Source organism: Macrobrachium rosenbergii, chromosome 4 (genome assembly GCF_040412425.1).
Source record: "Macrobrachium rosenbergii isolate ZJJX-2024 chromosome 4, ASM4041242v1, whole genome shotgun sequence".
NCBI classification, from domain to species: Eukaryota; Metazoa; Arthropoda; class Malacostraca; order Decapoda; family Palaemonidae; genus Macrobrachium; species Macrobrachium rosenbergii.
The window spans coordinates 64,668,146-64,685,068 of NC_089744.1; the positions used below are offsets into that span (position 1 = coordinate 64,668,146).

Below are 16,923 nucleotides of genomic sequence, written 5' to 3' on the forward strand. Positions count from 1 at the left end.
TTTAATATACAACAATTCAATCGTGGCACTGTCATTTTCTTAGCAAAACTGTGTTCATTGTCTTCGATGTTCTATTGCCAATGCAAAGACCTAAGTCTCCTCATAGCTGCCGAGCATCCGGTCTCGAACAATTAACTCCAAAGTTCTTTTGTTCAGTCATTAGCATATTATGCCGAGCTTCACCTATGGTTGAAGTTCAAGGTCCATCGCTATTCCTGATGTCAAGGTTCCCCCTTCGGTGTGAATAACCTCCGCAAGGGGTTTTTTCCTTTCCCTTTATTGGCTTGGTTCTCGTGATCACGACTGTATGAGTTTTTTGACCTTCTCCTTCTCCCTCTTATTTTTTCTTTCTTTCTCTCTCTCACTCTTGACGTCAAATCAAGTACCGAATAGTTTCCGGTTTCTTTGCTTTATCTGATATATCTACGTTTCTTATTCCTTTGCTTTTGTTAGACAATTTTCTCTCTCTCTCTCTCTCTCTCTCTCTCTCTCTCTCTCTCTCTCTCTCTCTCTCTCTCTCTCTCTCTCTAACCTTATTATCTCGGAATTTCTCTCCTGAAATAATCATTTAAAACACGTTCTCATTATTAAATAAAACCGCACCTTTGAACAGCTTTAGCGTAAGTCTTGCCAAGAAGTCTGCAGCTTCCACATTTGTTATTTTCAATATTAAGCTATTATTGGCACCTCAAAAAACACACAAACACACATACCTGCACAGGAAAGGGGGTAATGTCTTAAGTAAGTATCGCATAAAGCTCTAATACTGTAAATAACTGCCACACACTAACTATCAAAAGATGATTGCATCTCCACATTTCATTCCATGCAACTGTAACTGTTGACAAGGAAGGTATTCTTCTCTTAAGCCATTAAACACCTGCATTTTCTCTCTCTCTCTCTCTCTCTCTCTCTCTCTCTCTCTCTCTCTCTCTCTCTCTCTCTCTCACACACACACACACACACACACAGAAAATATTGACTAGAAACAAAAGTACACTTTTTACAAGGATGGTATTAGTCTCCTGAGTTGAACAACGCATTCACTCTCTCTCTCTCACATACACACACACACACACAGAAAATTTAGACAAGAAACAAATGTGCACTTTTTACAAGGAAGGTATTAGTCTCCTGAGTTGAACAACGCATTCTCTCTCTCTCTCTCACATACACACACACACACACAGAAAATTTAGACAAGAAACAAATGTGCACTTTTTACAAGGATGGTATTAGTCTCCTGAGTTGAACAACGTATTCTAGTGCTCTCTCTCTCTCTCTCTCTCTCTCTCTCTCTCTCTCTCTCTCTCTCTCTCTCTCTCTCTCTCTCTCTCACACACACATACACACACAGAAAATATAGACTAGAAACAAATGTACACTTTTACAAGGATGGTATTAGTCTCCTGAGTTGAACAACGCATTCTCTCTCTCTCTCTCACATACACACACACACACACAGAAAATTTAGACAAGAAACAAATGTACACTTTTTACAAGGAAGGTATTAGTCTCCTGAGTTGAACAACGCATTCTAGTGCTCTCTCACTCACTCACTCTCTCTCTCTCTCTCTCTCTCTCTCTCTCTCTCTCTCTCTCTCTCTCACACACACACACACACACACAAACACATACTCACGCACAAAAAAAATATAGTATAGAAACAAACTGTTCTTTGGTAACATACGAAAAAAAAAAAATTGAACCCATGGCTTCAAACTCCTTGGTTCAATGACCACTTAGCGTTGTGTGTGTGAGTGTGTGCGTTTCTCACGAAGTCTCTTCGAAGTAATTGTTAGGAGGACCGAGACTACAACACGACTCTGTCCTTGCCGGCATTCGTTTGTGGCTCTGTAATATTTTTTTTTTTCCACGAAATTCGAGGAATAATTTTTCCTATATGCCCCACCTCCTTCTCTCTCTCTCTCTCTCTCGGCTACATAATATTTTTTTTACACAACATTAAGGAAATAATCTTCCCTGAATCCTCTCTTTCTCTCTCTCTCTCTCCTCAGTGGCCGGGTGGGTACCGTTCTTAGCTAGTACTCGGCTGCCCCCGCGTTCGATTCTCCGACCGGCCAATAAAGAATTAGAGGAAATTATTTCTGGTGATAGAAATTCATTTCTCGCTATAATGTGGTTCGGATTCCACAATAAGCTGTAGGTCCCGTTGCTAGTAACCAATTGGTTCTTAGCCACGTAAAATAAATCTAATCCTTCGGGCCAGCCCTGGGAGAGCTGTTAATCAGCTCAGTGGTCTGGTTAAACTAAGGTATACTTACTTTTTCTGAATTTATCTATCAATGCATCATTCCCAATGGTTTAAGAAAGCTGTGTCACGGTAGAATTTCACAGGTTTTAACAAAGGACACAGCTATGATTTACCGCAAAAGTACAAAAGGAAAAATAATGAGCATGGAAATTAATACCACTTCTTAAAGGTGTTTTCAACATTTATAGTATTTGAACAACAACATCAACATCGGGGGTAATGTAGAATTAAGAACAATAACGATATGGACGATCAGTAAACAAGTAACGGCCAAGCTTTAAGGTATTCCCGGATAATTTAAAAATAAAAATAAGGAGAGAAATTTGAAATTAAAAGAAACTGCGAGCTTAAGGATTTGTAACTGAACAATATAATAAACATGGCTTTCCATACCAATCTTCCGGTTACGTCATTAACTTACAACAGGAACACGAAGGCTACTTAATATGCTTTTTATACAAAATATGATTACGTCTGTTACCCCAAATCCATAATCATCGATGCAAATAATAATAATGAGCTCTTATTCCAACCTAATAAAGAAATCGAAATGGAATGGAATGATTTGTGAGGAAAAAGAACTCAATGAAACCTTTCTCCTCAGATCATAAGTTTAAACTTGAATCAGTTTGCTCACGAAAACAGTTTCTCTGTGACATTTGTCTATCTAGGTTCTAGGGAAAAGCTGATCCCTTGCCTATGTCCTTCCAGGAAAGGAACCGAAACGACTGTATCATATGTATAGTTATGTGCCCATGAGTCTTGTTTCTTGGACGGTGACAGATCTACTATAAGTTTATCTAGAAGCTTATAATAAAATTACCTGCTGCAAAAGGATGTATCATATTTTAAATGTTCACTTTTATATTCTCTACATTCTGCAGCAGACAGTACTTACAAAATCAGTTTTCAGCGGACTGCTTTTGTAATCATAATTATGTTTAACAACTTCCGTTACAGAATTTTCATTGTGCGCAAAGTTTGCTGCAATGCACTCAGCGCCTTAAAAGTATGAACAAGATAAGTAAAAGACCACTAAAGTAATGTTGTGACACTGATAAAATAGACTTAGTTATGATCTAAACACTTTCATGAAAATATTCAGAGAAAATAACAATAGCATCTAAACTATTGTCGTCGAGTCCCTTCAGTGAGCAACATTATCTACAGTACCATTTATTTATCAGCAATAAATCTCCAGAATCTCTTAAATCATCATTCTCCAAGGTACATCTGTTAGTCATGGATAATAATTTATAAACCTCTGCCCAAAATGGTCAAGGAATGCAGGGGTCATTAACTGATTCGCCCAAAAGACCATAGGTCAAGAAGAACCACTCGTCTTACGGTTGCCTAATTACTGAAGAGATTCTTAGTACCAGAAGGTGAGGCTGGTGGGAATTCTATTACTTTGCAAGGGCGAATTCAATGCCATGCTGCGAAGATAAGAAGCCACCGAACAGGTTTCTCTTTGATGGGAGACTGCAGAAGATAATAATAATAATAATAATAATAATAATAATAATAATAATAATAATAATAATAATAATAATAGAAGAAGACAAATTCTCTAAGTTCCGATTCATTTTACTTACATAAGATGAGGGCCTAACTAAAGCTTAACTATAGGGTCAGATAGTCATCATTCATTTGCTAAATCCAGTTTTCAGTTAAGCCTGCTATTGGGATAACATTTCCAAGACCCTATTATTTATTTTTTCCGTTTTTAATATCGAGTGCCACCATCATCCAAGGGTTGGAACGATAGTCTACGGGTAATCCCGCCAGTGGCCAGCCTCTCTCGCCAATGGCCTGCCTCTATCATACACAAAATGAAAAGGCCTTAATCTGGCAAGACTAAACTTACAGTATGTTACTATAATCCGGCAAGTCCAAACTTACAGTATATTACTAACGAATTATTATCCCGCCTCTCTTGTATATTACTGACATTTTTGACGAGTTGGGAACGGAAGTATTTTTATAAGGAGTCGTACTTTTTCTTGTGATTGCCATGATGACTGCCTTTTAAATGTATGTGAATCTGGTGCATATATTACTCACCGAATATATTTTTTGCTAGACAGAATCTTTTTCCTATGCTAAATGTTAACTACTACATGTTAAAAGGCAGGGATAATCGTTACATCATGATTTAATCGGATGTCATTTTCAAAAAAATATATCCAGGGTAAAGAATCAAAGAAAATAATTAAATTTAACAAGAACGTGGATGTTCATATTTTCATGGCCTAGGCAGAGAAAGCTTCTCATGAAGAACATTATTAAAAAAACACACATATATAATATACATATATATACAGCATATTGTATATATATATCCATACAGTATATTATATATATATATATATATATATATATATATATATATATATATTATATATATATAGATATATATATATATATATATATATATATATATATATATATATATATATATATATATATATATATATATATATATATATATATTAGCCTACACCTTACAAAGAAACTGAATGCTGTCTTTTACAACCAGGAAAAATACAATGCACTCAGAGGTACCAACTAATAAAAAAAATATTCCGCTAAAATACCATATAATTATGCAGATCTTTGCCGAATGCTATAATCCGTGTCAGTTTATTATAACAGCGAAATCTTTACGACTTTTCGGCATCAAATACATGAACTCGGTTCTTCCTTCCATTCACGGAAAACAGATGCCATGCAGTTGACCACCAGGTGATTAAGGAACACAACCACAATAACTGTCCATAAACAGTGGCTGTATACCGTCTCAGGACTTCCATAAGTGTTCAACTGTATACAATCGTAAGAGGATCTGCTCATAAACGGGCTGGTCCCGTCTAAGAAATGGCGAGGGATTCAGCAATTGAAGGGGATAAGTGCCACTGCAATGGAGATTTCCGGTGTTACTTTACCACAAGATACATCGCATATGTTCCATTCTTTGAGATATGTCTTTATAGCACACGCACTATCAAATGGAGGATCAGGATGCGTTGTTCTCTCTACACACAAAAGATGCGTGCATATATATATATACATATATATATATATATATATATATATATATATATATATATATATATATAATATTTATATATATATATGTGTGTATATACATATACGTATATGTATATATATATATATATATAGATATAAATATATATATTTATATATATACAAATATAAATATATATATATATATATATATACACTGATTATATATGTATACAGACATATATATGTATGTGTGTATATGTATGTATGTGTGTGTGTGTGTGTGTAGGTATATATGTGTACATGCTGAGAGAGATAAAGAGTGGATGGGAGAGAGCACTCCAAGAATCGACACATGAAAACAGCATTAACTCCACACGCCAACGTATATGGCAGTAAATAATTTTCTTGAATTTTTTCATATATTCACAACGATAAATCAGCGTTGACCTGAAACTTCTCGTAATATAAGCAGCTATGATCACAGACTATACCGAGCTTAAGCTAGACTATGAGTAGGCTCAGGTGAAAGTATATGAATATAAATTTATTTACGTTCACATATAAAAACATCCACGGTGTCAAGGATGGAAGATACACACCGAACTATTTATTATCTTCAATACTGCAAATGCTCGTAATGTCTTATAAATAGTGAGAGAACTAGCGATTTTAGTATTATAAATATACATACATTTATGCACGCATACATAAATATATATCTATATAGGCTTCTATAAACATATATATGTATATACATATATATAACACATATAAATATATATACATGTATGTATAAACATATGTAAATTTTTGTGGCATACACATTGTGTGTGTGTGCGCGTGTGTGTATTTCTGTGTAGAACTAAATGACAATCGCGACTCAGTGTCAACACAAGAATCACAAAGCAGCAATTGCTAAGGGTCGACAGCTTCATCTTACGTAATATTCCTCCGATATCCTTGAGAGGTTTTGGCATGCTACCCGGGCAAAAAGCAAGAGCCCAATTAGAATAAAAGCCCATTTGTAATTACAAAGCGTGTTATGCAGGTGGCGCGAAAGATGACTGCGTATAATCAGTTATGTAAATCGTATGGAACGTTACTTACTGTTTTATTCCTTTGTTTTTATTATTTTGTGTATCTAATTTCTGCCTTTTCGTCGTATCTTACCTTTTTAAAAATATTTTTAAAATATTATATAGAGATCAGTATATAAAGATCATTATATCATTATATAAAAATCATTATATAGAGATCATTACATGAAGATCATTATATCATTATATAAAGATCATTATACAGAAATCATTATTTCATTATATAAACATCATTATACAGAACCCCAAAAACCGAAATTATAATTTAAGCTATAGCCGTCTGAAACAGTGACATCTGCTCTGCCATAATCTAGCACAGACCAACTAATCTCTTTGTACTGATTTCAATTTTTTTAATGGTTTTTGCAGAAGTGCGCAAGCACACATCAATCAGCATGATGCACGCGTTGACACCCAATGTAATATTGTCTTTTGGAACATACAGCTGAAAACGTTCTTATTTGCTGTAACCAGTTTTGTAAAATACAATTGATCTACAAGAGTCATGTTATGACAAGAACTAATTATTCTAAATACATTTCATAAAACACGTTGCCATGCAATCAAATAAATAAAAAATTATGTATACTTCTTCATACAGGCGTCAACATCGAACACAGCGTACGCACGCGCGCACGTGCACACATAGTACACACACATATATATGTATATATATATATACATATATATATATATATATATATATATATATATATATATAAATATATACATATGTATATATATTATATAAATAAATAAATAAATGCAAAAGCTAAATACAGTAAGTCGACAGGCCTAGCACCAATCCGTTGTTTCACTTTCCTTCGTGGTATTTGCTTTTATTTATATATTCATCACGTTCCATATTTTCGTGATTTAGTTATACATATACTGTGTGTATATATATATATATATATATATATATATATATATATATATATATATATATATATATATATATATATATATATATATATATATATATATATATATATATATATGCCTTTTCCCTCGTAGAAGGTCCCTCAGAAAGTGTTAACCATCCGATTCTCGTAATTTCATTTGGGATGAGCCTAGCAGTCCCAAGCCCTCCTGCCCTTGTTTACGACCAACTACAATCGAAATTCCACCAGGTACCTCATTCACCACTCAGGTCTACAGGGGTACAAGATCTTCTTCAGGACACTAGCCATAACCTTCCTCCACAAAAATAAATGTCTGAAAACAAAGGTAGAAATCCGAGTTCGAACTTACCCATCGAAACCCAGCTGCTTACAGACGAGCTCCCCGAGGTCGTGGGACCATCCGCGGGCATCTACGAACGCCCATTCGCCCCCATACTTGACGTTTAGTTGACCCGCCCATGGCCCTTCTCCGCTGCTCAGTCGTAGCTTCTGTCCAGAGTCTGGGGCCTGCACGCCCACTCCTGCATAAAAGAATGTAAAAAGAAAATGAGAATTCCAATAACTGCTGGAAAGAAGGATTTGAAATACACAGCTATATGCTAATGTCCGCGGTTTTTATAAATCGACTTAAATCTAATTTCTTTACTTACAACACTCCTACCTTGGAAATTACTGCATGGGAAAAAAGTATCTTTCCAATATTTTACGGTGGCTGAAGACACAATAGAATGATAATCATATTTTGAGTCATATATGAGAACTAATTTTGTTGCTTCTCATTTCAGAACTACAGACACAGACGTACACTCCATTTCATATCAGTTACTTAATGGTAAAATTTTCAGCTTTTTATAAAATAAAAACATTTGGCAAACACATGTAAGCACTCTTAGATACTTCATGGAAACACTGCATTTGAGAAGAGGTTATTCCTCCATTTCTGAACAATGTTGGTAATTTGAGATCTTCCAAGATGAACATATTCTTAAACTGGAACAAATAACAATGATTTTACTGCAACTGGACGAAAGTCTGAAACAGCATTACAGTCAATCACCGATCTAAGCCCTAACCGTTTGATCGCACTGCAAATCTGTAACTTCGTTTATCTTCCTCACCTCTATCAAGCGAATCAGATGAATGTTACGAAACAAGACAGAATACGGAGACGAGTCAATTCTAAAACCAACAAATAATCATAAAGCAACAAAGAACGAAAATTCTGCAGCAACAAAAACTTTGACATTTTGTAGTCACGTCCCTTAGGGACAGAGCCGCGTGACGTGGCGTTTCTCCGACGCTTGACAAAACCACCGACGTCATAAAAGAGAGAAGAGGAAACTGATCGGAGTGATACAATTCACATAAATCGTCATCCCGCGATATCATCACGGTCAAAATTCACTGGCCCGCTTCCCGAGAGCCACTGCTATCGACGGAACAAGTCAAGCAAATCATAACGCAAGTCCCGCCTCTCAAAGGAAGTCATAACCCATATCTCCCGGACGTCGTCTGCATCGATCTGGCTCATTAGTATAATCCGCGGGGTCCTATGTGATTTGCCATGGAGATTTGTCCTTCGAGTGCCTGGACCAGGACAGTGGGGGAATCTGAAGGATAAGGCGGATGCGTTTGTTTCGCCTTTTGAGGTTATCAGTTTTTGCACCTGAGAATGGCGACAGGAGAATAGAATCAAGTGGTAGCCAAGCGTGCGAATAAAAACACTGAAAACTATACTAAAACGAGGCAACCGAAGAGAGTTAAAAATTGCAATAAACACACACATATGTATATACATATATAGAAACAATCAACACTCAATCACGTGTGGAACAGAAATAAATTTCTGACTCACATCAGGATCGAACCCAGGTCTTTCAATTGAAAGGCAAGGGCGTTACCCACTAGGCCATACAAGTCATAAAAGAAGTTGGAACCTGAGCGCCACTGCACACAAGGAATTACCTGGGCAAACTAACTGCTTGCATATCAGTGTGTTTTCCCCAACTTCCCGACTCAGCAATGACCCAATTGGCATCAATTTCATTCGAATTATCCCTTCTGAGTGAATATGATACAAATAATCAACACACAATCACGTGTGGAACAGAAATAAATTTCCGACTCACATCAGGATCGAACCCAGGTCTTTCAATTGAAAGGCAAGGGCGCTGCCCACTAGGCCATACAAGTCATAAAAGAAGTTGGAACCTGAGCGCAACTGCACACAAGAAATGACATACATGCATAAATACATACACACACCATATATATATATATATATATATATATATATATATATATATATATATATATACTGTATTATACATATATATATATATATATATATATATATATATATATATATATATATATATATATATACTGTATATATATATATATATATATATATATATATATATATTATATGTCAGTGTATGAATGCAGTGTAAAGATTATAGCTGCCTCATTAGCGCAGGTTAGGATGTTTTGGTGTATAGTTTCATGATGATAACATCCTATAAGGAACATATTACTAAAACAAATAGTAGAGGTAATAATGATAAGGTAGAATGTTATGAAACGTTATCATCCATGAAAGCTGACATTAGGCAGATAAGTGGATGATTAAATATTTTTTTATGACATGAAATAAAATCATCCGGACCAGTCTATATTTAATATGCAGTGTGCATACTTTAAACATTATTGCATGTTTTTGCAACCAAACTTCATATTACGAAGCCTGTGCTAATACACAAAAAGATTTGTGACACTCTAGTTTAACAACTGTGAGGACACCTAATTTTCTAAAGGAGTTCAAAGAATTTCTTAGCTACTGGCATATGAATTACCACTTAATTTGTTAACTTTCTCAGCCTCTCACTGCCTTTTAATCTCCTTATCACTATCATCACCATCGCCAAAATTACCACTGATATCAAATGACAAACAATACTGAACTGACGGAAATTCATTTCAAATTTATTTCCGTTACCTTTGTCGAAATACAAGTGAAAAAATAAATTATTGAAAAAATAAATTAATCATTTAATGGAAAAAATCAATATTTGTTGATTTAGCAGATACTCGACATGCCTTTTGAAGCAGCAAGCAGAAATATGTGAAGAATATCTGAAAATAAACTAAAGAAATTACCAGATTTCAACATAATAAAATTAATCTGTAAAGTGAAATATATTTTAAGAGGCAGGATTATTCTCATTAATGAGATGAAATCAAGCACAAGAATGTCAAGGATCTACTTCAATATCCCTTGATCATGCAAAGTTTCATCCGCTTTGGTAAAAATTTTAATAAGACAATGGCCTTGTTGAGAACCTTTTTCCACCTACTGTCTAAATCTACTATGGATACTCCTCACTCTTGTCAGCCAGACAGCATTCCATTAATATTCCAACGAAGTTCACATTCCCAGTCTATCATTCAATTATTTATAATCCTGTCAAAAGATGATAGCATAAAACTAACATATGAATAATTCCACATAAAACACACACACACACAACATACATACATACATACATACATACATATATATATATATATATATATATATATATATATATATATATAAAACGAAGATATTATGACCACAAGGGCTTTGTCTAACTGCTTATCAATAACTAACATAAAATTTCTGACCTTCATCCTTGTTCCCAGAGTCCCGTGAATTTTTGGTTCAGTGGATGGGACATAATTATGAAAGATTCATTAAACTTGAAGCTTGGAGAAGAAATGATATTAATCTCTGTGTGTATAATGGAATAATGTCTAAATTGGAATGCGCATTTACCAAAGCAGAACGGGCATTTCTCAAAAAAGCAGAATAATAAAAAGGGTTTGGTTTCGACCTTAATTCATAAAAAATTCCTTTGCTATTTCTCAACCCCAAAAACAGAGAGAGAGAGAGAGAGAGAGAGAGAGAGAGAGAGAGAGAGAGAGAGGTGGGGAGGGTGGGGGGAAAGGCTCCTATCACCTCTGCTTCGGTCACAACATGGGACCCAATCGTCTAATATCAAAGGCGGCGTTCACCTGTGAAGGACATACACCCCAGGCATATTCACGGTTAACGTAGAGAGAGAGAGAGAGAGAGAGAGAGAGAGAGAGAGAGAGAGAGAGAGAATACTTTAATGAAAACCACATTCTTAGAGCCACTGAATATTCTACAGTATTAAAGGCAAGCGCAAGAGAGACTTTTTCCTTATTTCGTTAACCTAAAGAATACATTTATCGAATTTTTTTTCAATGTTTCGCTTTCTTTTCAGCAGTCTCCGTCATTCCGTCCATAACACAGTTAAAACATGACTTCAGACTAATTGGCGTTTTCAGTAAAGCTAATTTTAGTTCCACAGCCACAAAAGGCACCAAACAAGGATGTACGTACATATTAGTTAGATATTAATAATTTCATAACTGCTAAGGTCGCAATGGCAGAGTGCTTAATTATTATTATTATTATTATTCAGTATGGATTTATTATTATTATTCATATATGGAACAAGCCCCCAGGGGCCACTAACTTGAAATTCAAGCTTCCATAGAATATGGTGTTCATTAGGAGGAAGTAATAGGCAGTAAAGGGAAATAACAATAATAATAATATTAATAATGTAAACCAACATTCAATAACGTGTACAAAAGAAATAAAATTGTATTCAAAAAGGGATTGAGCCCAGGTATCCACAAAGTCCTGACTTTGATCCCGATGTGAGGTACAAATTTGTATTATACTAGTAATATGAACCCACTGCTACTACTATTCAACCAAATTTATAATGAAATAATATGCGGCATCAAATATCTCAATTTATACAACTTCATCCGCGTCGTTTACAACACGAACATGGCGTTAGATGTTGTTGGAACCACGGCCAAACATAAACAAGAATGAACCTCAAAACCCAGGATTACGACTGTTTAATAAACTGGTTAGCGAGCTCCGTGTAAGGCACGTGTTAATCCCATATGAAAGATGGGAGCGGTTCAGAGGAATCGGCTAAGGGAAGGGTAGTGGGGCTGTCTGACAGGGTTACGAGATTGTGGGTGGTACTATAGGCGCGCATGATGTGCCTGAGAATGCGGTGCTGCAAGGTGACTATCCCGGATAGTTTGCAAGGACCGTTGCGGAGTGTTTACTACTCGTAACCTCGTAAATGCAACGATGTTGCTTAGGGTGCGTGCTCCAAAACAATAACAAAAGGCCGGACATGAAAAAAACTTGTTTGCGTTCGTTCGAAATATGGAAGCTTATCGTCGGTTTTGGGGTTTGCCTTTTGATTTGTAAATCATGTTCGCATATTCATGAATGTACTTATTCAGCTGTTCAATTATATATTACTGAACGCTGACTGTATCGTGTTGCAACAGTGAAGTACAGGAAATAAATAAAAGAGTCTGAGGTCAGATTATAAATCAATATCGAATACACAATGTAAATGGAAGCGTTTTTTCAACGGATTGTTTGCTGTGAAACAAAACCTGTTTATCTCAAGAGTATAAACCACTGTTGCAATTAAAGCGCTTAGGAATCAACTACAATACAGTTGCTTTTCTAATTTCCACCTTAATTAGATTTCACACCTCCCTTCCATAATGCTGCTTATTATGAAGTTTGGCAAGTAAATTCTAGGCCAAAATTTTATAAGCTATTTAAGAAATAAATCACGAGGCGAAAAGAAAACAAATTACTTTAAGCTGCAATTAAACGGGCTTACATAACTCATTAAGATTCGTTCTCTTCATCGAATGAAAACAAACTTCTGTGGCTACAGCAAAGCAGTAACCGATTCTGGTAAAACCCAGGTGCCACAAAGGTTATCTCGGTTTCTTCAGCGTCGCAACCACCAACCAATAGGCTACACCGGTTTTTCTTGGCACCATCTCACGAACTGTTTACTGCGCAGCTTGCAAGCATCAATGGTGGTAAGAATGCTTTTGTTAGTCCTTCTCTCTCCCTCTCTCTCTCTCTCTCTCTCTCTCTCTCTCTCTCACTGCTGATAATCACTGAGATCCAAATTCGGTCTTTATTATCAACAGTCGATCAACCTTTTGTAATGAACGTATCCAAGACAGCTCTGTCATTTCTTTGCTTCGGACAGCAAGATGCGAGCCATTACCCAGGGAGGAAATTGTTTTGCGTTCCTTTGGCGTTTCATGATACCTCGAAACATGCGGGGTAGGGATGGGGAGTAATCCTTCCCGTCCTAGGGTACGTGGGATTCAGGATGCAAGGTCTGGCTTCCCTTCTTTCGATGCTCACAGGAAATTCTCAGTGGCTTACAGATCTCATTCTCATTACCCGACAACAACATTTTCCATTTGTTTCGTTTGTTATGATTGCCTTTTCGGTCGTGCAAAGATGGCGCTTTGAGTTACCAAGGCTTTGGTTTAAAGAAGACAAGCCTAAATGACTTCCGGGAAGCCAAAAGTAATTTCATTCTTATGTTTAGTGAGTTATTTTAGAATACTATTTCCATGCACTTCGGCTGAACCGCGCAATGTAATTTGATATTAGAGACCACCCTTGATTAATGCTGAAATAAGGAGTTGACTCACCATACAGCAGAAGTGCGTTGTAGCATCAAACTTTGTTCAGAAATCAGTGTTTCGTGGCATCTCTAGAAAACTATACTAATATAACCTACCTCCGACTACGAACCGTACTAACTCCACCTTCGGTCAGACTTAAAATATCTTTACCCCAAAAATAAAAAAAAAAATTAACAATCAAAATAAAAAACAAACACAATTTGAAAAAAGATCTTGGCAGTGGCAATTAAAAAGGTAAAGCGATTTAACAATGATTTATGGTCCTCCATGTTTTACAACACTAGCATTCTAGAATTTTATAGATTAAAATCATAAGAGCTACTTCATCTGTTTTCTTTTTACCCAGAGATCAAAACACTACGCATAGTTCTATCAAATCTAAATGACACAGAATCCTTATTTCTCTTTTATTAAATGTTATTTTATTTAAATAAAAGAAAATGAAAAATATCAGAGATCTCCTTATCTAACCTTTATGTCCAAGAGAACTATTTCACAGATGAACAGGAAGAAAACAATTTAAGTTTCATGGTCATATAAAATCAAAGTTAGCTAAAGCCCAAGGAAACCTCCCCGAATTGGATTATTGCCATTTAAAAACAAACTAAGATCATTGCTCTTTAACAACCACTAACATCTAAGGAACTCTCGCGTATTCATAGAAGCATTTATACATTTATCTTCATGTTCACGTGTGCATACGTATTACATTATTAGCTGAAGATTCTAAACACTAATACAAACGTTCTCAGGATTAGTTCACGAAATCTTGTTGCTGTTAATGCGTTCGAATCTCCGGCCGGCTAATGAAGAATTAGAGGAGTTTATTTCTGGTGACAGAAATTAATTTCTCGCTATAATGTGGTTCGATTCCACAATAAGCTGTAGGCCCCGTTGCTACGGAACCAATTGGTTCTTAGCCACGTAAAATAAATCTAATCCTTCGGGCCAGCCCTAGGAGAGCTGTTAATCAGCTCAGTGGTCTGGTTAAACTAAGGTATATTTAACTTTTTAACTTACAATGTTTCAAACCGGTGAGGGTGTGGATTAACTCGACGAGGTCCCCTGGGTTTTACTAATTAAAGTGTGAGGGCAGATGTTATGAGGGAACAATGAACTCGAATGTCTGTTATTTTCTCTCTCTCTCTCTCTCTCTCTCTCTCTCTCTCTCTCTCTCTCTCTCTCTCTCTCTCTCTCTCTCTTCAACTCCTGGCGTCACCATATACATAATTCAGTGCTTAAATCAAAGTAGTAACAATGGACTGAAGAGAACGTATACAAATCACAATATAGGTTGCCTTGTGCTAAGATTAGGCTACACTACAAGAACCCAGAGAGAGAGAGAGAGAGAGAGAGAGAGAGAGAGAGAGAGAGAGAGAGAGAGAGAGAGAGAGAGAGAGAGAGGGGCGGGGGGGCGGGAGAGAGAGAGCTACGAAATAAAATTAACTGTTTTTGCTTATTAGTATGATCAAGGAAAAATCTAGATTACATAATGAATGTATTTCTCAACGCATTTTTTCTTTTTTTTTGGCGTGTGAAACCTGCGACTTTAATGTTGGTCACCTTCTGGTCAGAAATTCTCTAAAATCTGAAGGTTCAAATACAATGGTTCTTTACACTTTTATGGTGAAAGGCCAAGAAAAATAGGCCTACATACATGAATGACGCTGCACGAGAAATGTTCATGGAATTCGTCTCTTTGGTGATGACAAAGCTGCCTACAGAATAAGAACTTAAAGAAACAAGTAAAAATTGCGCCGAAATTTCTTCAGCGCAATAGAGTTTTCTGTACAGCGTATAATGAAGGCCACCGAGAAAATATCTATCTTTCGGTGGTCTCGGTATATTGCTGTATGAGCAGCGGCCCATGAAACTTTAACCACGGCCCGGTGGTGGCATGTCCTATATCGTTGCCAGAAGCACGATTATGGCTAACTTTACCTTAAATAATATAAAAACTTGAGGTTAGAGGGCTGCAATTTGGAAAGTTTGATGGCTCTGGAGGGTGGATGATCAACATACCAATTTGCAGCCCTCTAGCCTCAGTAGTTTTCAAGATCTGAGGGCGGAGAGAAAAAGTGCGGACAGATAAAGTGCGGACGGACAGACAAAGCCGGCACAACAGTTTTCTTTTACAGAAAACTAAAATGAGCAGAGAAGAGGGTTTCGGGCGGTATCTAAAGCGCTCCTTGCACGGCACGCTGTAAATCTCATGGGAACAAAGGAATGTTAACATATGGTTTGACAAGAACTTAATGAAGCAAAATTAACAATGTTTGTTTTTGTGACCCCGCAGCGCACACCATTAATCTGGAGGATGTAATTACAAAGGAAAAAAAAAGAAGAAAGAACTCATTTTGGTTGACTTACGACTTTGAAACTTATTCCCTCTTTCAAATACAACTTCTGAGCCTGAATATGTTATGTTCCCATAAACATAAAAGTAAAAATCTCATCTGATAATAAATGCACAGTAATCGTGCTTACGGTATATAATAATAATAATAATAATAATAATAATAATAATAATAATAATAATAATAATAATAATAATAATAATAATAAGTTATACGGCGGCCATCTAGTTTCTAAAAAAAATTCCAAAGAACTTTTAAGTGCAAATGTTGTCGAAAATGATGGATAATAGTAGAAATTCCCTTAGAAAACGTCGAATAATATCACTGATGACAGGTTGGGTAACCAGTAAAGCAAGGCAAGAGTAAATTTGTCTGTTTCGAATTTTTAGTATCAATTTAGCTCGCCATTACAGGTCTTAACTCCACAAGCAGAACCCTGAATAATTCTGGTCACGTAAATGCTCTGCAAATTTGCAACTTGATGTTGAAGAAGAAGAAGAAGAAGAAGAAGAAGAGAGAGAGAGAGAGAGAGAGGAGGAGGAGGAGGAGGAGGAGGAGGAGGAGGAGGAGGAGGAGGAGGAGGAGAGGAGGAGGAGGAGGAGGAGAGAGAGAGAGAGAGAGAGAGAGAGAGAGAGGAGGAGGAGGAGGAGGAGGAGGAGGAGGAGGAGGAGGAGGAGGAGGAGGAG

The 16,923-nt window shown here is 36.3% G+C and overlaps 1 protein-coding gene across 3 annotated transcripts in view; it reads right to left on the reverse strand.

The window, feature by feature from the left end:
* LOC136835312 (serine protease svh-1-like) overlaps window positions 1-16,923 on the reverse strand; it is a 194,866-nt gene that overhangs the window by 52,527 nt on the left and 125,416 nt on the right. For all 3 annotated transcript variants that reach the window (XM_067098660.1, XM_067098642.1, XM_067098651.1), the window contains exon 4: window positions 7,657-7,828. Coding sequence is in view for 2 of the 3 variants with exons in the window: in XM_067098642.1 (XP_066954743.1) it covers window positions 7,657-7,828 (172 nt within the window). In the remaining variant the exon portion in view is untranslated. The remainder of the gene's footprint in view (window positions 1-7,656; window positions 7,829-16,923) is intronic.